General features: G+C 44.6%; 2 protein-coding genes across 7 annotated transcripts in view; one reads left to right on the plus strand and one right to left on the minus strand.

Annotated features, from left to right (window-relative positions):
• Positions 1 to 2,540, minus strand: part of DECR1 (2,4-dienoyl-CoA reductase 1) — a 57,060-nt gene extending 54,520 nt beyond the window's left edge. Inside the window, exons 1-2 of one of the 4 annotated variants that reach the window (XM_033933406.1) lie at positions 2,364 to 2,440; positions 1,152 to 1,153 (exon numbers count right to left, since the gene is read on the minus strand). Coding sequence is in view for 2 of the 4 variants with exons in the window: in XM_033933404.1 (XP_033789295.1) it covers positions 1,500 to 1,607 (108 nt within the window). In the remaining 2 variants the exon portion in view is untranslated. Of the gene's footprint in view, positions 1 to 1,151; positions 1,154 to 1,499; positions 1,746 to 2,363 lie in introns of those variants that run through there. The other 3 variants (XM_033933407.1, XM_033933404.1, XM_033933405.1) reach the window with 3 other exon arrangements.
• Positions 2,375 to 22,350, plus strand: part of NBN (nibrin) — an 86,594-nt gene continuing 66,618 nt past the window's right edge. For 2 of the 3 annotated variants that reach the window (XM_033933400.1, XM_033933401.1), the window contains exons 1-2: positions 2,433 to 2,582; positions 11,035 to 11,168. In XM_033933400.1, the coding sequence (XP_033789291.1) occupies positions 2,546 to 2,582; positions 11,035 to 11,168 (171 nt within the window). In that variant the 5' untranslated portion in view covers positions 2,433 to 2,545. Of the gene's footprint in view, positions 2,583 to 11,034; positions 11,169 to 22,350 lie in introns of all 3 variants that reach the window. The other variant, XM_033933402.1, reaches the window with a different exon arrangement.

Genomic DNA, 22,350 nt, shown 5'->3' on the forward strand with positions numbered 1-22,350 from the left:
TGCACATAAAACATCACAAAATTAAATCTTCTCTAAAATTAAATCTTCTCAACTAACCTTTTTATATCTTCTTAGACTTGGTGTTCAGATTCTAATGTGCTCACCTTAAATCCTTCTGAATACTTTTCTGCATTGGAGCCAAATAGTTAATTGCCTCAATACCATTCATTTTAGTACACACAGCAGTATATTCAGTACAAAATACTTCTCTGCATCATGCAGCCAAAAAAATTGCACAAAGACATCTCATTATGTACACACTTGTGCCAGGGCTAGCTTTCTGCATCGACCCCTAAGTCAATCTATTCTACTCTACCCCAAAGCCAAGAGGGAACAGGGCCACTGCTAGGCTTAAGCGGAGCACTATGTAATTCAATTTCCAACTGGCTACTTATTAACACCTAAATTCAGCTCTGGCTGATCATGAAACCTACACAGACCAAACAAACAAATAGAATGAGGGGGGCGGGGGGAGTAGGAACAGTAGGGCCCACATGTGTTCTCTAGCTTTACCGCTGCTAGCCACCACTTTTGGGTATCAATGCCACTTTTGGGTATCAAAGCAATGCCACTGCTTTTTCCGTGGCAATCTGCAATACTGCTGCTGTTACCTCCTGGTTCCTATGCCCAAGAATATCCCAAGCCAGAAATGCGCCCCATGTGACACACCCCCTAAAGCTCCTATCCTGCCTGCTGCATTGTAGACGTAGCCAAGCCCATAGCTCGCTATAGCCCTGCCTGTACCAAATTTTGCACTATAAATGCTAAATTCTTTGTTGCAAATATGTGCAGAATTCCTCAACCAGGCCTTAATTTCACACAATACACCCAACAAATTAAAAATCACTTCAGATTCGAACTTCCTTAGGTACTTGTCTCCACTGATCTCACACTTCCTCACCTATTTTCCCTACAGCTAAAACTATATGTGCGGTGAAACTTATTTGCATACTTAGCCACTGAGAGGAGGGCCACTTTTTTTTTTGTAACTTAATATTTTATTGAAAGTTGGAAAAAAAATACATAGTGAAACTTCATAGATTATTGGGATTTTTAAATAAGATTAAGACATTTATTTCACTATGCTCTTAGATAATGTTCAAGTAAACAGGGTATTTATGTTCAAACTGATAATAATGTAATGATCTCACTTCTGTCCCACCCAGTCTCCCCTCCAGCAGCATAGCCTCTCGGATAGTCGCTAAAGAGTTCAGAGCAACTTTTTAAAAGCACGAAATTGCTACTTGTCCTTTTAAAAACTGTTCGTGCTATCTCAAAAGCACACAACTAAAATAACGTTTTATAGCGTTTCTTTCATTTGGATTTATGCAATATCCTGGACATGTTGCTCGAAAAATATCACTCTTTGGAGCGATTCGTTCTGTGCTTTGCTATTGCGTTATTACTGCTGTGTGATAATTGTTTTGTATTTTTAACCGCTTTCTATATGTTTTTGAGTACACATGTAAATACTGCCTTGGTAATAAAGTTAAACTTACTCTCCTTACCCTATCTCCATGGAGGTAAACTGCTCTTATTTCGCTCCCTCTACGGAGCACTAAAGGCGACCTCGCGATTCGAGAGAAACTCCTGCACACGGCTGCCATTATTATTCTGTAGCAAGCTGAGGGCGCGTACGTAGCGACCAAAGAAGCAGCGGAATGAGTGAACCGATATCCTCAGCGCATTCAGGGATCTCAAAGTCCCTCCTTGAGGGCCGCAATCCAGTCGAGTTTTCAGGATTTCCTCAATGAATATGCATTGAAAGCAGTGCTTGCACATAGATCTCATGCATATTCATTGGGGAAATCCTGAAAACCCGACTGGATTGCAGCCCTCAAGGAGGGACTTTGAGACCCCACGCTCAGAGGCAAAGTCCAATAGGAAAAAAAAAAAAAACGCCAGGAAACAGGCTACCCGCTTGTTCAACTCACAGATTCAGACATCTGGATTTAATTTCCATTGAATCAAAGCAATGGAAGTAAAACACAGATGCATCAATCCGTCCTTTTTTTTCTGTAGGTAACTCTGAGAATCGGCCCTGTGCAAATCTTTTTACATCACCCTTGCTCTTTAAAAAAATTTCCAGCCCAACTCATGGCAAAAAGTATTCCACAAGTAGCTTAAAGGCTTGAGAGCCGTTATTTACGTATTTAAATGTCTCTATCTTATCTTTCTTTTCCTACATCTTCTCAAAATACTGTACATATTTGGATCTTTAGATATCCACCCATATGGTTTATGACAAAGATTGTCAGTCACTTCATTAGCCACCTATGTACTGACTCCAGTTTATATATCTTTGAAGATGCACTATTCAGGAATTACACGTTGGGTCTCACGATTCTCACTAGAGCTCATACAGAGGCACTCTTGCCTTCTCCTGCTAATGCCCCTTCCCTCCACCATACCAAAAACGCCGGATAGTGCGTTCATCCGAACGACAGGTGACGCTGTTCTTGCTGCCTGGGCTAGCCTGCGCCAAGCGCGCGCACGCTCAGTTGGAACTTTGGCGGAAGTGTCGGAGGACAGGACTGCAACCGGTATGTGGAAGTTGCAAGGAGTGAGCGGCGCTACGGTTGGTAAGCGACTGCGAAACGGGAGTTCGGTGCTGGAAGTAATGCTATACCTGGTTATTTGTCATAGCACTGTTGTAAAAGCAATGATGTCGCAAGTTGCATAAAATCTCGCTTTCTTGAGTTAACCTCAGGTTTTTGAACTCTTCCTGCTTTAAAGGTGCAATTTGTAGAGATGTTTCTAAGGCTTTATTTAATTGTGCGATCCAGACTTGAGTCTACTCTTGGATTTCCGACTCTCCTTTTCCCAAGTTTTTCAGTTCCAGGAGGGAAAATTTAAGCTTGTTCTGGATTTCTGATAAAGCTCATCCTGTTGCAATATGGAACTTGCAGCACTGATTTAAATTGGTAGAATCAGGTAGGGCCGGTTTTAGACATGCTGGGCCCCAGGGCAGAAATTAAGGAGGGGATCCCTGATTCTCTCTCCTCTCTGAACCCCCTCCCCATATCCCCACCTCCCATTATTACCACACTTAAAACAACTTTAAATGACTTCTTTACACACAAAACATAGACCTTTACCAAATACAGAACAAGAGATCACAAATATAAATTGAACTGGGAATCCCAAGAAATTAAACTCAGCAAGTATTATAACACTGGAAAAATAAAAACAGATATACATGTCTTTCACACAGGGATCCCAGGCCCAGGTCCAGGTCCACCAAAAATTAGCCATCTCCCTTGCTGTGGCAGGTGGGGAATCCCAAAACTCTGCCAGTTGAAGACCACTTCCTCCAGTCTGGCAGCCAATAATCTCCAAGCTCTGCAGCTAGTAGCAGTGTCTCTGAGCTGTCACCTAGAGAATGACATGGGGAAAAAATCTGTCCCCATCACCGCACCGTCCCCAGCCCACCATCCTCTGCACCGCCCCATCACCACCGTTCCCTTCACCGCCCCGTCACCGTCGTTCCCTTCACCGCCCCGTCACCGCCATCCCTTTCACCGACCCGTCACCGTCCCCGCAGCATCCGTATAAACCTCAGTACTGCGAAACACTATGAAGACAGAAGAGAGTCCTGCCACTACTACTACTGCACTGAGAATCTGTTTCAGTGCCTCTGCCCTGTAGTAAAAACAGAACATAAAATAAATCAATTGACTTGTCCTCCCTTGCAATGATGTGTCCCCATGTTCACTATAGCTCGAATCAGGTCAATTGTGCACACTAAAAATGCAGGAGGATCTGGAACGTGAGCGCAGGCAGGCAGTGATACAAAAACCAGGACTGTGGAGTCGGTAGATAAATGTTCCGATTCTGACTCCTCTGTTTTTTGTACTTCAGACTCCGACTCCAGGTACCCGAAATTTCCTCCGACTCCGACTCCACAGCACTGGTTAATTTTCAGATCGTTAAAATGGAATGTCAAGTTGAGAGAAATGAGCATTTTCGACACCACCTTCTTTTTGCTTTTAATCAAGGTTCTAAGGCCGCAGAAGCTGCTCGCAACATTTATGCTGTGTATATAGTGGGTGCTATAGCTGAAAGAATCGCTCGTGATTGGTATGCCAAGTTAAAAAATGGAGTCGGTAGATAAATGTTCCGACTCCACTGTTTTTTGTACTTCTGACTCCGACTCCAGGTACCCAAAATTTCCTCCAACTCCTCAACTCCGACTTCACAGCCCTGACAAAAACAGCAGACACCCGACTGATTGCAGTGTTCCGCCATCTCCCTCCCTCCATCTCACCTTAGACGTAGAGTATGCTGGCTTTCTTTTTCGTCCAGCCGCATGTGCGGCTGCTCATTTGTTCAATATTCTCCTCTGATGCAACTGGAAACAGGAAGTTGCAAGAGAGGAGAAGATTGATCAACTCGAGCAGCCGCGCATGCGGCTGGGCGAAAAAGAAAGCCGGCATACTCTACATCAGTGTTTTTCAACTTTTTTAAACCCGTGGACCGGCAGAAATAAAAGAATTATTTTGTGGACCGGCAAACTACTAGGACTAAAATTTTAAAACCCTGTTTACGCCCCATCTCCGCAAGCTCGGTCACCTCAGTAACTATAGAAAAATAGACAAATATAGTGCAAAATATAGACAGCAGATATAAATTCTCAAAACTGACACATTTTGATCACTAAATTGAAAATAAAATCATTTTTCCTATCTTTGCTGTCTGGTGATTGATTTCTTGAGTCTCTGATTGCGTTTTCTTCTGTCTGTGTATCTTTTCTTTCTTTCTGTACTCAGGCCCAAGAATTGTCCCTTTCTATTCCCTCCCTCTTTCCTTCCTATGTCCTTAGTGCCCCCGGTGCCTCCTTCCCATGTCTTTAGTGCCCCAGTGCCTCCTTCCCATGTCCTTAGTGCCCCTTCCTGTCTTTAGTGCCCCCTTCCCATGTCCTTAGTGCCCCTTCCTGTCTTTAATGCCTACAGTGCCTCCTTTCCATGTTTTTAGTGCCCCCAGTGCCTCCTTCCCATGTCCTTAGTGCCCCTTTCTGTCTTTAGTGCCCCCAGTGCCTCCTTCCCATGTCTTTAGTGCCCCAGTACCTCCTTCCCATGTCCTTAGTGCCCCTTTCTGTCTTTAGTGCCCCCAGTGCCTCCTTCCCATGTCTTTAGTGCCCCCAGTGCCTCCTTCCCATGTCTTTAGTGCCCCTAGTGCCTCCTTCCTATGTCCCTCTCACTGCCTTCCACACTTTGTCCCACCCCCACCCCCGAAGCCTGCCTGCCTGTCTACCTTTCTCCCTCCCTAGCCAAAGACAGCCTGCTGCCTCCCTGCCGCTCAAAAAAAAAAAAGCCTTCCTCCTTTTCCCCTTCTCTTACCGCCATGCTGCAGCTGCTAAAGCCGGAAGTCTTCTTTCCGACTCAATTCTGAAGTCGGAGAGGACGTTCTGGGCCAGCCAGGCAGCAATTGGCTGGCCCAGAACATCCTCTCTGACGTCAGATTTAACGTCGGAAAGACTTCCTGTCGGCTTTAGCAACTGAGAGCAGGGGAAAAGGAGAGGCTTTTTTTTTTTTTTTGCGCGGACCGGCAGAAATTCAACCGGCGGTTGAGGAACAGTGCTCTATATATAATGTAAGGTGGATGGAGGGAGATGGCGGAACGCTGTGGGCGGGTGGGGACCGCGCAATCCTTGATTGCCTCACTGCGGAGACAAGTCCATTCACCGCTCCACGGGGCAGTGAATAGCCTTGTCCCCGTCCTGCAGAGGCCACTATTTTTTCTTCCCCATTTCGGCGGGTTGTCCGCGGTTAAACGCGGCTAGCCGCGGGTAACTGCCACCGTATCATTCTCTACTGCCACCAGCTGCAGAGTCTGAAGAGTTCTGGCTGCAGAACAAGAGAAAGAGATCTTCAGCTGCAGGAACTTTGGGAAGCCTACCAATTTAGGTATTTATATTTTGCATTTGGTAGGAGGCATGAGGCATGTTGGGAAGAAAATTTAGTACCGACCCACTTTGAGCTCAGGCCCATTGCCCACCCCTCACTCCCCCATCAGCATTCTGGTAAGCCACTGAACACGATACAAATATCTGTGATATCCCAAAGCTAACATATTTAGGTAATTTATTTAAAATAAAACACTTTTTTCTACCTTTGTTGTCTACACATTTTATTTTTCCATTATAATGGTCCCATTTTGCCTCTTGCTTTCCTGTGTCTTCTGATAATTCCCTTTCCAGTGGTTGCTGTCCATATGTTTTTTCTACTCTCTCCTGTCTTGTTTCATTCCGTCACTACTCCTGTCTTTGATATACCGATCTTTCCTTTTTAGCTCTTCCTGCCCTTTTTTACTTTTCTGCCTCTCCAACCACTCAAATTTCACCTTTGTCCTTTCTACTTTTCAATTACCAACTTTCCTTCTCTCTTTCTCCTTCTTTCCTCCCCCTAGATCTGATATCTGCCTCCTCCCCTTCCCTCCATGCTCTGGCATCTCTCTCACCTCTCCTTTCCCCTTTTCTTTTCTTCTGTGGTCTTCTCAATTTATTTTCTGCCTCTGTCTAGATTACATTTTTTCTTACTATCCAGTCCTCAATTTCCTTCTTTCCATTGTGTCTACCTACAGCCATCTCTTTTCCTCACCCCTTGTAGTATCTCACTTTTCATTGTGTCTATCTTGCTACCTCTTTTCCTCACCCCTTGTAGTATCTCACTTTTCATTGTGTCTATCTTGCCACCTCTTTTCCTCACCCCTTCCAGTATCTCACTAACTCTGTTCTCTTTCCCCAATCCAGCATGTGCCTTATTTTCTTAATCCCCTTCTTCTATCCAGTATGTGCCCTCTCTCTCCTCCCCATTTCCTTCCAGCATCTGCTCCCCTCTATCTTCTACCCACTTCCTTCCAGCATATGCCTCCCTCTATCTCCTCCCCGCTTCCTTCCAGCGTCTGCTCCCTGCTCTCATTCCCCCATTTCCATCCAGCGTCTGCTCCCCGCTCTCACTCACCCCCCACCCATCCAGCATCTGCTCCCCGCTCTCACTCCCACCTCCCCAGCGTACCTTTACTATCCCTGGTAGTCCATTGGTGAACCGCAGGAGCGACCTTCCTTCGCTCCTGCCCATGAAGAGCCTCTAGCTGATTGGTGGCTTACATGTTATTATCTGCCCTCATAACAGATATTGGCAAAACTATAACATACATGGTAATGATAAGCAGTAAAAATAATTCCCAACCACATGCAGTTTTTTCTGTCTCTACCCTATTCCCACTTATTTAAACACTGATTTTTCTTCAAGCTATGTATGACTTATTTCTGTTTAGCCACCAAGAAAAATAGTGATTATCTAATATAATAAAACAGTAAGCCGCGCATGCGCACTTCCTATGCGTGCATCCGTTTTCCGTGAGCTGTAGCTAGGAAGTGCGCATGTGCGGCTTACGGTCTGGCCTTCCCTGCTCTCCACCTGCGGAGCGGCAGCTGCCGGCCGCTAGCATCCCCTGCCCTCTCCGTTGCCTGGCTCCCTTGCTGGGGTTTTTCGCGGTGGCGGCTCCTCTTGCGTCCGGCCCTGTGTACTTACCCGCCAAACAATTTCTGCCATTGCCGAAATTTGGCCCACCGTTCCTTCCCTTCCTCCATCAGGTACAGTTCAGCTCCGCCTATGTTAAAAGGAGCTGCTTTGAAATTGGAGTCCTGCCGCCACCGTAACACATTCCCTCTGCCGCGGTCCCATATGTCAGAGAAGGGGCGGGACCAAGGCAGAGGGGAAAGTGCTATGGCAGTGGCAGGGCTCCGATTTCGACGCGGCTCCTTTTAACATTGGTGGAGCTGCACTGCACCTGATGGAGGGAGGGAAGGAAAGGTGGTTGTGCGCTGTTGAGCCTCTCTTTGCCCTCAGGCCCTCTCCTAACTCACTATCTGCGCATTGTGGATGCTCCCTCCTGTCTCAGACCATTGGGGGGAGGTGCCTGTCTTCAGCTGCCAGGTTGGAGGGAGGGAAGAAGAAAGAAGGGGCTCTGGCAAGCGAGTTATCAAAAGCCAACCATAGCCTGGGACCCCTACATGATATGAATAATGACCAGACAACAAAAGTTAAGAAAAATTATTTTATTTTCTGTTTTGTGATTGCAATATGTCAGATTTGAAATGTGTCTTGAGGGGGAGGGGCTGCCGCTGCGAAGGGCTTTGGTGGGGGAGCCAGCCAGACCGCGAGTGTGGGGCCGTTGTAAGCGCGGATTGGTCAAGGAGCCACCCGCAAACAGCTTTGCTCTGGGGGGGAAGACAGAAGGGGCCATGGAGAGACAGGGAGAGGGTTAGGGGGGAGGGGTGTGCTGGGGGGAGACAGAAGGGGCCATGGAGAGATAGGGAAAGGGGGCTGCTTTGGGGGGAGGGTTGCTGGGGACAGACAGCTTTGCTCTGGGGGGGGAGACAGAAGAGGGCCATGGAGAGACATTTGGGGGGAGGTGGGTGCTGGGGGCAGACAGCTTTGCTCGGGGGGGGAGGGGAAGACAGAAGGATACAGACAGCAGCCAAGGAGAGAGATAAAGAAACACAGACAGACAGACACATCTATTCTAGCACCCGTTAATGTAACGGGCTTAAAAACTAGTATATATATATATATATAAGCAGGGGTGCCCACACTTTTTGGGCTTGCGAGCTACTTTTAAAATGACCAAGTCAAAATGATCTACCAACAATAAAATTTTAAAAAAACACAACGCACACTGTACGCATAGAAAATGTTAATTATCATTCCTATTCCAGGGTTTTTCAAAGAGGTCAAAGCAGATGACTCTATGCACTATCACCTCAGTAACAACCATACAAAAATAGACAAATATACCCCCCTCCCTTTTTACTAAACCACAATAGCAGTTTTTAGAGCGCAGGGAGTTGCGCTGAATGCCCAGCGCTGCTCTCGACGCTCATAGGCTCCCTGCGCTAAAAAAACTCTATTGCGGTTTAGTAAAAGGGGACCTTAGTGTAAAATATAGACAGCAGATATAAATTGAGACACATTTCGATCACTAAATTTAAAATAAAATCATTTTTCCTACCTTGTCTGGTGATTTCATGAGTCTCTGGTTGCACTTTCTTCTTCTGACTGTGCATCCAGTCTTTCTTCCCTTCTTTCAGCCTGTATGCTTCCTCTCCTCCACACCTCATTCCCTCCCCCAACTTTTCCTTCCTCTCTCCCTGCCCTTTCTTTCTCTCTGCCTCCCTTTCCTTTTTTTCTGTTTCTCTTCTTTCCTTCTGTCTCCCTGCCTGCCCTTTTTCTTTCTTTCTTTCTCCCTGCCCTCCCCCAAGACACTGCCACTGCCATCGGGGACCCAAACTGCCATCGGGGACCAGGACCCTAACCGCCACCAATAACACGCCCAAAAGCCGACGCCGCCCCAACCTCTCCCTGCTTCGGCCGACCAGCATCGCGAGGAACTGTTGGGGGAAATGCTGCTGGGTCCTGCCTTCGCGGAAACAGAAAGTAGGCAGGACCCGGCAGCAAGAAGAGGAAATGCTTCACTAACATGTCTCCCGCCTTAGCCCGTAGCGAACGCTTGCTTCAGGGCTCTCAACATGTGCGTGCCGGCTTCCCTTCTCCCCCCCTCCCCCTCCCCGGGCATAACTTCCGGTTTCGGAGGGAAGAGAAGAGAAGCCTGCACGCACACGTTAGAGCCCGGAGCATAAGTTCGCTACGGGCTGAAATCTCCAAGCCGGTTTTTTGTTCAGCAGCGGCAGATGACAGCTGGGCGGACCGCCCAGCTAAAAGGCCCTAGGGAGAACACTGGAGAGGAAGGCTGATCGGCCCGTAGATCAGGACGGCAACACGAGTGCGATCGACTCGAGTTGCCTTCCTGAGCTACTGGTCGATCGCGATCGACGCGTTGGGCACCCCTGTATATAAGTCTATAAAAAGTAAATCCAACAACTATATCAGATTTCTTGTACAATCCCACTCTATTCCCGGACAAGTGAGTTATATGCATCCCATGTCGTGAGACTGCTTGTAAGAAGCCTCATTTACATAATTTATTCTGACCTTCCCGCTTACATCAGGACTGCCCCTATCATAAATTTAGAATAAGAGTTTTCTGTGCACAAATCTAATGGCACACGTGGTTGTTGCTTCTCAGCTCTCACTGATACACCCTCTTCAGCAGCCCCACTCAAATTCTGCATACTTTGGGGCTTAGTTTCTCCATGAGCTACCATGAGAGATCACTGGCACAGACACCATAGGATATTATGGATCATAAAATATACTCTTCAAATCTAAGACTCTGAATCTTGCAGAGGTAAATCAGAAGAATAGCTCATCTAGTAACAGGTGCTCATGCCAAAGCATCCATTCTGACAAAACTCCACTAGTAACAAAAAAGCTGCACACGATACTAAATAGAAGCCACAGAGCATCCATTCTGACAATACTCCCCCCCCCCCAGCTCTATAATTAAATACAAGCAGCTGTATCTCCATATCTTTAATCTAACCTTTTTTCCCTATTATCTCAGTTGCTTTAGATATTTGTTACAGTATACTTTTGATGTTAGGGTTATAAGCATGACCATTCCTTTAAATTTTTGTTTCCTAGTTTTCTGAAATTGACAAATTTCTCTAATTTATTATACATATAACTTTTTAAATTGTTTTGATCTTACATGTCATTCCAAAGTTCATCCATGTTATCAGTGTAATCTTCTAGCTCTGAAGCTTGTATCAGAAAAGTAGTATGCAAGTAAGGTAAGGAACTAGTGTACAGAATTCATCTTTGCTGCAGATAACTTGTAGCCTTTGCACATAGTGCCTTTGAGAAGATGTTACTTTTATTTTTAAAGGTTTGTTTTGTTGTTGTTTATTCATACAGAAATTATATGTAAAAACTATGGAACTCTAAGATTCCACCCTTTCCAGGTCCAATAAGTCAAAGATTTTATTTTAGGACAAAATATAGAAGCATTTATTCAATGAGGTTTATGTATGAGGTAAAAAGTTTGTTGCTAACTGCAAAAATATTTTATTTCTGTAGTTATTTTTAGTGAGCCCTTTTGCAACTCTTCTCAGACTCTAATTATTCTCAGGTGAGCCCCAACGTTTATTGACGGGTGTTGAGTATATTGTTGGACGCAAGAATTGTGAGATCTTGATCCTGGATGATCAGTCTATTAGCCGAGCCCATGCAGCACTCTCTGCTAGCCACTCAACTGCTAACTTGGTAAGTTTCTTTTTTGTTTGCTTTGGAATTACTGTCTATGGTTTCAAGTTTATTAGTATTTTATACCTCGACTTACGGACATACCATCTAGGCAGCTTACAATCTAAGGAAAGCATAGAAATAGTGATGTACATAAAACTGATCGTGTGGGGGTAGCTGTTCTCATCTGGGAGGGAAATAATATCTTATATAATGCCAATGTGTAATAGAGTTGTAATAACACTTGTATCCTACTGACATTAATTCCTTTGTGGCTAGACTTGGTTAATTTGTAATCGATTTATATGAGGTCGGTAGTAACTGGCTGGTTTGCATGTATATGGACAAAGAAGTGTGAATGTATATATATGTACATAGAAATATAAGTGTATATAAACTAGACTGTATTTCATTGAATTTAAGAAAAAAGATCAGGGTAACATTTTGTGAGCCTTAAGAAGAGTTTGTTTCCTCACAGAGGGCTGGTCCGTAGTGGAAGGATACTCTGCAGAAACAGAGGTCCAGTCAGGAAAGAAGAGGGATGACTGGGAGTCAGGATCATTTCCTTTTCTCCTGTAAATAGAGTATTCTGGGTCGCATGGAGGCGCTGGCACCCTTGGGCCAGTGAGGACCAGACTGTTTAAACCTGAGGATTTAATGGAAGTCCTTACAGTATCTCTGAGAGAGTTAAATTTGGAGCTGCTGCAGATTTCCACAGTTCAAATTCCCCTTATGAGCAGCTCTAAGACCCAGTTCACTTTTTTCTTTCATATCCAAAGATCACCATGATGGTGATTGAGCATTGGGAGGTGCTAAGAGGACCCTTTAAGAGCCATGAGGGAATTGTACCCGATGGCTTCTGTGTTCCATCTAAGGTAGATTTGGCTGTTAACGCTAGTTGTGAAATGCACGTCACTTCCTAATGAAGGTGAAGTAATTCCAAAGGATGCACAGGATTAACGAAATATTGTAAAGATTAATTTAAAAAAAAAAATTGTTTCCCTTATATTTTATTAATTTAAGGAGCAGGGAGGGAGGGATTTTATTGTTATATGTTTTATATGATAATGGAATATATGGGAAGGAGGGTTGGGATAGGGGAGGGGATAAAAATTTATGAAATGTGTTAATGATTGTTTGTAAGTGATGTATTTATTGTTTATGTGAATGAATATATTTTAATAGTTAATGTAATCTTGAAAATGAATAAATAATTTAAAAAAAAAAAAGGATTGCAGAGTAAACTTAGTCCCCAAACAACAGTTTGAGGCTCTAGCTTTGGATCTGAAAGCAGCGGCGGCAGCTTTCTTTGTGGTGTACGCCTGCATCAGGCTTCAGCTTTGGCGAACACATGCACCTTTCAGGGGTTGATTATGTAGCAGGCGCTCAGTATGACGTTTTTAGTATTATGAGCAGTGTGTCTGCTTATTCTTTCTCTACCCGCAGACTTCTCTGGATAATAATAATAATAACTTTATTCTTGTATACCGCATTACCATGGAAGTTCTATGCGGTTAACAAATGAAGAGACTGTACATTTACAGCGAAGTTACAATTTCGTTAGTGTTACATTTACATTTTAGACGATACATATTCGGTTAAGTTACCTATATATTCTAGACAATAAGTATACGGTGAAGTAAATTTTGGCAGCTAGGTTATATGTTCAGGGTAGTTACATTTGTTATAAGTTCGGTACAGCAGCGTTACAAATGGCGGTGTTACGTGAGGCGGTAGGTGTCTGGGGGGAGAGGTCAGAAGAGAAGGGAGGAGGAGGGAAGATAAATCAGAGGAATTTGTCAAAAAGGTATGTTTTAGTTAACTTCCTGAATGTTTGATAGTGGGGGGAATTAGAGATGAGAGTGGAGAGGCATTTGTTCCATTTGCCCGCTTGGAATGCTAGGGATCGGTTAAGGAATTTTTTGTAAAGGCAGCCCTTCAGGGAGGGAAAGGAGAACAGGTAGGTATTTCGGGTACGAGAGGGGCCAGTAATTTCAAGGTGCTCGGATAGGTAGATTGGTGAAGAGCCTCCTAAGATTTTGAAGCAGAGGCAGGCAAATTTAAAGGTGATTCTTGCCTCCACCGGCAGCCAGTGGAGTTTGGCATAGTAGGGGCTAACATGGTCATATTTTTTGAGGCCGAAGATGAGGCGGACGGCGGCATTTTGTACTATTCTTAGACGTTTGATGGTGTTTTTATAGGCTCCTAGGTATATGATGTTACAGTAGTCCAGTATGCTTAGGATTAATGATTGGACCAGTAAACGGAAGGAGAGGTGGTCGAAGTGGTGTTTGATGGTGCGAAGTTTCCAGAGGGTGCAGAAGCATTTTTTGACCTGGGCACTGGTATGATCTTCGAAGGTTAAGCATCTGTCTAGGATGACTCCGAGTATTTTTATGGAGGGGTTGATAGGATAATCTAGGCCGTTCAGTTTCATGGAGGTGTTTGTTATTTTATGGGTAGGGCTTGCCAGAAAGATTTTGGTTTTTTCAGTGTTCAATTTTAGTTTAAATTGTGAGGTCCATAGTTCTAATTTGGTGAGGATGGAGGATGTGAGTTGTTCCGTCTGTTGGGTGATTGAGGTTAGGGGGATGATGATGGTGATGTCATCAGCGTAAATGAATGATTTAAGGTTTAAGTCGGCTAGTGTCCGTGCAAGCGGTGCCAAGTAGATGTTAAAGAGGGAGGGGGATAGTGGGGAGCCTTGTGGGACTCCGCAGGCATTACGCCATTGATGGGAGAAGGTTCCATTGCTGTGGACCTGATAGGTACGGTTAGTTAGGAAGCATGAGAACCAGTGTAGTACTTGGCCGGAGATGCCGATGGAGTTCAGGCAGTGGAGCATGATATCGTGGTCGACCAGATCGAAAGTGCTGCTTAGGTCAAATTGGAGTACTAGGGCGCTTTTTCCCAGTGAGAATAATTGGAGGAGGTAATTGGTTAGGGCGGCTAAAACCGTTTCCGTGCTGTGGTTTGAGCGGAAGCTGGATTGGGAGTCGTGAAGGATGTTGAACTTTTCTAGGTAGTTCATGAGGTCATGGTAAATGAGGCCTTCCATGAGTTTTTGGAAGAGTGGTATGTTGGCGATGGGTCTATAGTTGGTGGCAGAAGAGATGGGTTCTTTGTTGTTTTTTAGGCGGGGGGATACGAGAATGTGGCCGAGTTCAGTCGGGAAGAGACCAGTGGACAGGCATAGTGAGATCCAATTGAAGAGTTCGGCTTTGAATTGGGGGTGGCGGATTTCATAATGGTGGGTGGGCAGTTGTCTAATAGACAGTTGGAGTTGGCATATTTTGAGAAGAGTTTGAGGAAAAGGTTCCAGTCTGGGCTTTCGAATGAGTTCCAGATCATGTCGGCCCTTGAGCCAGTTGTGTCTACTGCTGGAAGGTTGAATATTGTGTCTGTGTTGGGAGCTGTAAGTGATGATTTTAAGGTTTGGATTTTGTTGGCAAAGTGGTCGGCTAGGATTATTGCGGGGGGCGGGAGTTCTGAGCTAGAGTGTTTGTGAGAATCGGTGTCTAGGAGGGAGTTGACTATTCTGAAAAGTGCTTTACTGTTTAGAGAGGGGGTGTTGATGAGTTGGGAGTAATATTTACTGCGTTTTTCAATTATCCGTTTTTTTGTATTCGCTGACTTTTTTTCGCCAGTTTAGTCTGTCGTCGGTCCCTGATTTGCGCCATGTTCGTTCTAGTTTCCTTACTTCGCGTTTTATGGCTAAGAGATCCGCATCAAACCATTTGTTTGAGGGTCGAGGGTTTTTTTTTTTGCAGAGTCTTGGGGGGGCAATGGTATTAAGGACTTGGTCACTGAAGTGTTTCCAGTCAAGGTGGAAGTTGGGGTTGGGGTCGGAGTTGGAAGTGAGGGTGTAGTGGGACCAGAAATCTACAGGATTAATTTTTTGTCTTGTCCAGGTCTTTGTCTTTGTTTGGTTAGGTGTGTATTTCCTGTCTGGTTGTTTTTTTAACCAGGTTAGTTCAAAATGACATAGGAGATGGTTGGACCAAGGGGTGTTAGACCAATCTTGTTTTGTGAGATTTATGTTTGGAGTAGTGGGAGAGTTGGAAAGGAAGGTGACCATGTCAAGCTGGTGTCCTTTGTTATGGTAGGGGGAGGCTTGGCGAAGCCTAGTGATGTGAGGAAGGAGTATAGGTCAGCAACATTGGGGTTTTCTTCTAGCTCAAGATGAAGGTTGATGTCTCCTGCTAGGAGGTTGTGGGTGCCTGCTGCCGAGTTTGTGAGAAGGAATTCAAAGTAGTCTTCTTTTGCAAGGTTCCATTTATTAGGGGGGATGTAGAATAGCGTGATGTTGAGGTTATCATTGAGGTCAGTTTTAAAGATTTTGCAGGTGAGGATTTCTAGATCGTTAGTTGATTTTGAATCTAGGATTTGGAAGTGAAAGTGGTCGCGTAATATGATGGCCAGGCCACCTCCCCTTTTGGAGTTTCTTGAGAGGGGGATAATTTTGTAGTATGGTGGGAGAATGTCTGCTATGATGGCATCCTGGTCGGAAATGAGCCATGTTTCTGTTAGAAGTACAAAGTCTAGATGGGTTTCTTCTAGCCAATCTTTGAAGAGCTGGGCTTTATTTCTAACCGAGCGAATGTTTAGGTAGGCGCCAGGAAGAATGGATTGTTCTAGGGGGGGCAAGGGTTCTGTGCGTTGTAAATTTTTTAGGGATCGCTTTCTGTTTTGTGTTGATCTGGGTGGGTGGCGGGTAGAGTGGATCACAGGGATGGGGAAAGGACCTATTTCAGTGACGTCCTGAACGAGTCGGTGGGGTCGGAGGAGTTTGTCGTGTCCCGGGATTCTAGTCCATGCGATGTAGGTAGGTATAGGTTTGAAGGCTGAAGCTCTAGAGATCCAGCCTCTTGTGGTAAGCAGGTAGAGAAGGAGAAAGGCAGTGAGCTTGTGAGTAGGGCTTAACATGTTTGTTGGAAGGTAGGTGGCTAGGGGAGGGTGGGCAAGGGGAAGGGCAGACTGAGGGTGCGGGATAGGAGGTGAGATTGTTGCTTAAGTAGGGGTTGTGGATATGAAATATTCCGGCAGGTAAGGTTGTTTGTGAGCAGTAAGGCAAGAGGGTCAGTGGGCAAGGGAGCAAGTTAGAATTATGAGCTAGGAATATAGGCGGTGTTATAGAAGATAATGAACAATTCTGTGAGATGGAATATTGGTCTAGGCAATCGAGATTAAAGGCATGGGCAGTTGTAAAGTATGGGTCTTAAGCTAAAATGGTATAAAAGGTAGGAACAGGTAGGAGTCCTGAGCATTTAACAATAATAAGTCTAGGAGATTTAAGAGTGGGTGCTCTGATTCAAGTGGCCACTAGTAACGAGTTAGAGACCAAGAGCTTGGGATCAGTCCTTAGTGGGTCCCTGTAAGAAGGGCTGATGGTGTCTTTCGCTCTCTTTGGCCGCGTGGGCAGGATATTCATCTTCTGCTACTTTGAGCAGACCTATTTTTAAAGGGCGAATGCTCTTTGGCAAAGAGTTGGAGCATCTTATGGCCAGTGTGACTGTTCGTTGTCCTAAGTCATTACCACACAGTAAACCATGTGTCCCAAGGGGGTCAAGTCATGGTTCATTTTGTGGCTGCAGACAAGCTCATCAGTTATTGGCAGGCACCTCTGCGGAAAGATCATTTCATGTATCTAGACAGAGGTTCGGGGGATCCAGAAGAGCTCATACACCAGGTTCCTGCTCATCAGCCACTTCTAAGAAGCCCCAGTAATGTCAGGCCAAAACCCATGCTACCTTGAATAGGAGGAAGACTCTTGGAGTTCAGGAAGGTCTGGGTGAAGTTTGTTTTGACAACTGGATCCTTGACCATCCTTTTCAGGATTTCTTTGTGGGATATCCAGCCGGAAGATCAGAGAAACCGGACAAAATCCAAGCAACAGCCTCTGGATATTCAAGCTGTAGAGTCTTGGTCAGATGCAGAATCAAGCTCGGGCAGATACTCCATATACTTGTCATGCCCAAGTAAGACTCGGATGACTAGAGACCTGTCCTGAAAGATGAGAATCTACGAGATCCCCATCAACATGGATTTACAACGGGAAGGTCCTGCCAGTCCAATCTGATCAGCTTCTTTGACTGGGTAACGAAAAAGCTGGATATGGGGGAGTCCATGGACGTCGTGTACTTGGACTTCAGCAAGGCTTTCGATAGTGTTCCACACCACAGGTTATTGAACAAGATGAGTTTGATGGGATTAGGAGAAACGTTAACTGCATGGGTAAAAGACTGGCTCAAAGGTAGACTTCAGAGGGTGGTGATGAACGGTACTCTCTCCGAAACGTCGGAAGTGATCAGTGGAGTACCGCAGGGCTCGGTACTGGGTCCGATCTTATTTAATATCTTCATAAGGGATCTGACTCAGGGGCTTCAGGGGAAAATTACATTATTCGCTGATGACGCCAAACTATGCAACATAGTAGGCAATAGCACAGTGTCGACTGTATGACACAGGACCTACTCTTACTGGAGCAGTGGTCCTCAACTTGGCAACTAAGTTTTAATGCCAAAAATGTAAGGTCATGCACCTTGGCAGCAGAAATCCATGCAGAACTTACACGCTAAATGGTGAGACCTTAGCAAGAACCAGGGCTGTCGAGTCGGTAGATAAATGTTCCGACTCCGACTCATCAGTTTTTTGTACTTCAGACTCCAGGTACCCGAAATTTCCTCCGACTCCTCGACTCCGACTCCACAGCACTGGTTAATTTTCAGATCGTTAAAATGGAATGTCAAGTTGAGAGAAATGAGCATTTTCGACACCACCTTCTTTTTGCTTTTAATCAAGGTTTTAAGGCCGCAGAAGCTGCTCGCAACATTTGTGCTGTGTATATAGTGGGTGCTATAGCTGAAAGAATCGCTCGTGATTGGTATGCCAAGTTCAAAAATGGAGTCGGTAGATAAATGTTCCGACTCCTCAGTTTTTTGTACTTCTGACTCCGACTCCAGGTACCCGAAATTTCCTCCGACTCCGACTCCACAGCCCTGGCAAGAACTGCAGCAGAACGGGACTTGGGAGTGATCATTAGTGAAGACTTGAAGACTGCCAATCAAGTGGAAGAGGATGTGGGCTTCATGTCTTTCCCGCCCTATACTTGATATTGATGCCTCTGTATAAGACTCTGGTGAGACCTCATTAAGAATATTGTGTACAATTCTGGAGACCACACCTTCAAAAAGATATAAAAAGGATGGAGTCGGTCCAGAGTAAGGTTACTAAAATAGTGTGTGGTCTTTGTGATAAGACGTATGGGGACAGACTTAAAGATCTCAATCTGTATACTTTGGAGGAAAGGCGAGAGAGGAGAGATATGATAATGCCTACATAATATAAATGTGCATGAGTCGAGTCTTTTTCATTTGAAAGGGTACTCTGCAATGAGAGGGCATAGGATGAAGTTAAGAGGTGATAGGCTCCGGAGTAATCTGAGAAAATACTTTTTTATGGAAAGGGTGGTGAATGCGTGGAACAGTCTCCTGGAAGAGGTGGTGGAAACAGAGATTGTGTCTGAATTCAAGAGGGCCTAGGATAGGCAACTGGGATCTCTCAAAGAGAGAAAGAGATAATGGTTACTGTGGATGGGCATACTAAATGGGCTATTTGGCCTTTATCTGCCGCCATGTTTCTATGTTTCTACAAGCCATTTCGACGGCGCAAGTAGCAGGTATAAACAGTTTACAAGCAGACTGTCTCAGCAGCCTGACTATGGCTTCAGGGGCATGGACCTTATCCCAGAGCGCTTTCAATGAAATTATAAGATTCTGGGAAAGACCAACATTCAATATAATGGCATCAGCAGGCAATTAGAAGGCTGTTCAGTTCTTCAGCCACAAAGTAGAGCTGGGAAACGCCGGCATGGTGATTCTCATGACCCTGGATTGGCTACGCCACCCATTGTACACGGATTTAGTTTGCCTACAGCAGGACAAGTGCCTCAGATTGACACTTCACCTAGCGCTGCTCCCACAAGGTCCAATTGGCCTGGAGAGTTTGAAATGCTTTGGGCTTATGTCATGGCTCTTGAGCACCTAGCTCTAAGGAAGAAAGGTTACTGGGTCATAGCTAACCTCCTACAATCCAAGTCGACTATGGTCACAGCCTATACTAAGGCTTAGAAGACCTTTTTAGCACTGGTCTGCAGAATAGAAGGTAGAGCCTTTTAGGTCTCCGGCTTCTGTGGCCCTATCGTTTCTTTAAGATGTCTTGAAGAAGGCCTAGCAGTTAGCTCCTTCAAGGTACATGTAGCAAGCCTCTCATGCATGGGGTTGAGTGAAGATTGGCTCTTTGGGAGTGCTGCATTTGCATCCTTCAATGCAACAACCATTTCCACCATGGAATCTAACATTGGACTGAAGTCCTCAGTAAAGCCCGTACGAGACCTTACAAGAGGTGTCATTAATGGATCTGGCTGTCGGGATGGTTTTCCTGGTAGCCATAGCTTTGTCAAGAAGGGGCTCGAAGCTTCAGGTTCTGTCATGTAGAGAGCCATTCCTCAGATTTATGGAAGTGGGTGTGCCTTTTCACACAGGGCCTTCCTTTCTGCCAAAGGTAGCATCGGTGATCCATGTCAATCAAGAGGTCTGACTGCCTGCGTTCCAGGCTACAGACATAAAGAAAAATGACAATGTTTTTGTGTTATTGAAAATGAGGAGAATTATTCTTCATTATCTAGAGGTGACAAATGATTTTCAAATCATTTTTTGTTCTCACCAGCCAGCCTCCAAGAGTCCTATTTACAGATAGACCTGCATGACTATTTTTTCACCAATCTCTTTGAAGGTACATCCTACCAGAAGTGTGGCTTCCTCAGAGGCAGAATCCAGGGCTGTCCTACTTGAGGAGAATTGTAGGGCAGCTACATGGCCCACTTCCCATACTTTCACAAAGTTTTACAGAGTAAGCATGTTGGCACAGTGGATACCACATTTAGGTTCTATGTGCTATTGGCAGGCTCATCTGGCCTGCCCTAGACTCAGGGGATTGCTTTGGTATGTCCCACTTGTCTAGACTCGCATCTTTTGTATTAGAAGGGAAGATTAGGTTCTTACCTTGATTATCTTCTTTCCAGTATAAAGAGATGTGAATATTGACAGCTTGCCCTGTCAGATTGTTACTTAGTCTGCTTTCTCTCAGACTTGTGTGTGTCTCCAAATGCTGGTCTGTGAGCTACCAAGAGAAAATGAAGATGCTTACTCTTTCTTTAGCTCAACAAGTACGAAGAACTAGCAGTTAGCTCTATAGACAAACATTTAGGGGGACTACAGGAATTGCATAAATGTTAGTACTGGTTGCACTCTGGTAGGTGGCTTGTTTGATTCCATCTTGTTTTGACTATATGTCTGTTGGTTTGACTAAATGTTATTGTGCAGAACAGAAAAAAGTTGACTTGTTGGGGGAGTTCTCTGTGCCCTCCTTGTTTCTCCTTTTTAAGGGTTATCCATTGCTTTGGTACGAACTGAGGAGCTGGGTGAAGGGAAGAAACCTATTGTCAAGACTCGCATCTTTTTATACTGGAAAGATTATTGAGGTAAGAACCTAATCTTTCTTTACTCAAGCACTGCTCCCCACCTCTAGGTCACACATCCCCACCTAGCCCCAGTAGCCTACCTTCTTCCCCTTCAGCTATCTCCAGTAACCTCCTATATCCAAGGTACAACCCCTCCTAGCAACCCCTACCCCCAATGCACACTCCCTCCCTACTCCCTCAAAGCTTGCTGCAGTGACTTCTGCCCTCATGGGATGCAACACCCAGCTTTCTCCAGTGATCTCTACCCCACCAATACATTTTCTTCCAGTTTGCTTGATCTGCACCCCTCCCCCCTAGGCTTCCTATACCTCAGTATGTCCTATCCAGATTGTAGTGTCAAGAGGAGGTGAATGGCTGTGCATTGGGCTGCATCCTCTTCCTCTGCTTCCCTAGACCCAACTTTAATTTGAAACATGGGTCTGTATAGCAGTCATGTGCTTCAAATTAACAACCAGACCTAGGATGATAAAGAAGGAAGACAGTTTACACAGCAGTTTACCTTTCTTGATGCCACAATTTCTGCAGGGGAGGAACCAGGAAAGACACTGCAAATTATGAAATTCTGCACAAATTCTGTGGCACAGTTGCATATAATTCCTCCAGGAGTACTAATCTTAGAACAAAAAGGAGTAAATGGAGAGTTTATACTCTACTGTCAAAGTGTAGTTCTATTCTTACTAATGATAAGGATATTTTCAGATGACTTCAAGAACATTATTCTGTTTTTTTTATGAATCCCAAGCAGTCTCCTCATGTGAAGACCTGGATGAGTTTTTTTAGTACCCTCCCATATCCCACAATCTTGGAGGCTCAGAGAGGGCCATTAAAATTATGCCTCTGGAAAGGCCTGGGACCAGAAGGGTATTTGCTGAAATCTATAAAGCCTCTCCAACTGGTTAATGCCTAAGCTGTCCCTGATTGTATAATTATTTTTTGATGAATATCAATGGCCAAAACAGTCTTGTAGACATTCAGGTGGTAGTTATTGAAAAATGAAGTAAGAATTCTTCCTTAGCAACTCTAGGCCTATTTCATTGATAAATGATTGTAAAATCTATGCTAAAGTTTTATCTGTTAAATGGTGGAGGTATTGAGTTCAATTGTACATTAAGATCAGAATGGTTTTATGCCTGGGAGAATGACTTTGGACATCAGTAGACTTTAACATTTTGGGGTTGACCATTTCCAAACCCAGAGAGTGCCTGCATCAGGGGCAGAAGTCCTTTATTCGTTATGTGAGACAGTCTCCCATTCATTTAGATATAAATCTAGGAATTTGGTTTAAGCCAGTTTGTTTATTTGCCTGTGACATGTACTTCATCTGCAACTGGCATTGATATTAACAGTCTTGTGAGACATTGCTATTGCCACACTTTGGATGGAAACCATTAAATCTTGCAGAGCAGAGGGACACTTATCCCCCTTTTACAAAAGCTGTTAGGCTTTTTTCCGACACACATAGGAATTCTATGAGCATCGGAGCTAATATTGTTACTGCCGGTGATTAAAAAAAAAAAAAAAAAAGCCTAACAAAGCTTCATAAAAGGGGGGGGGGGTTAGTTTGATGTACATAAATCAAATTTACTACAGCAGAAAAGTATACTTGGGATGTTATTTTATGCATCTTTCATGTTCACTCTGATCTGTTTCACACTTGGAGGT

The sequence above is a fragment of the Geotrypetes seraphini genome, chromosome 2 (assembly GCF_902459505.1).
Source record: "Geotrypetes seraphini chromosome 2, aGeoSer1.1, whole genome shotgun sequence".
Taxonomy (NCBI): Eukaryota; Metazoa; Chordata; class Amphibia; order Gymnophiona; family Dermophiidae; genus Geotrypetes; species Geotrypetes seraphini.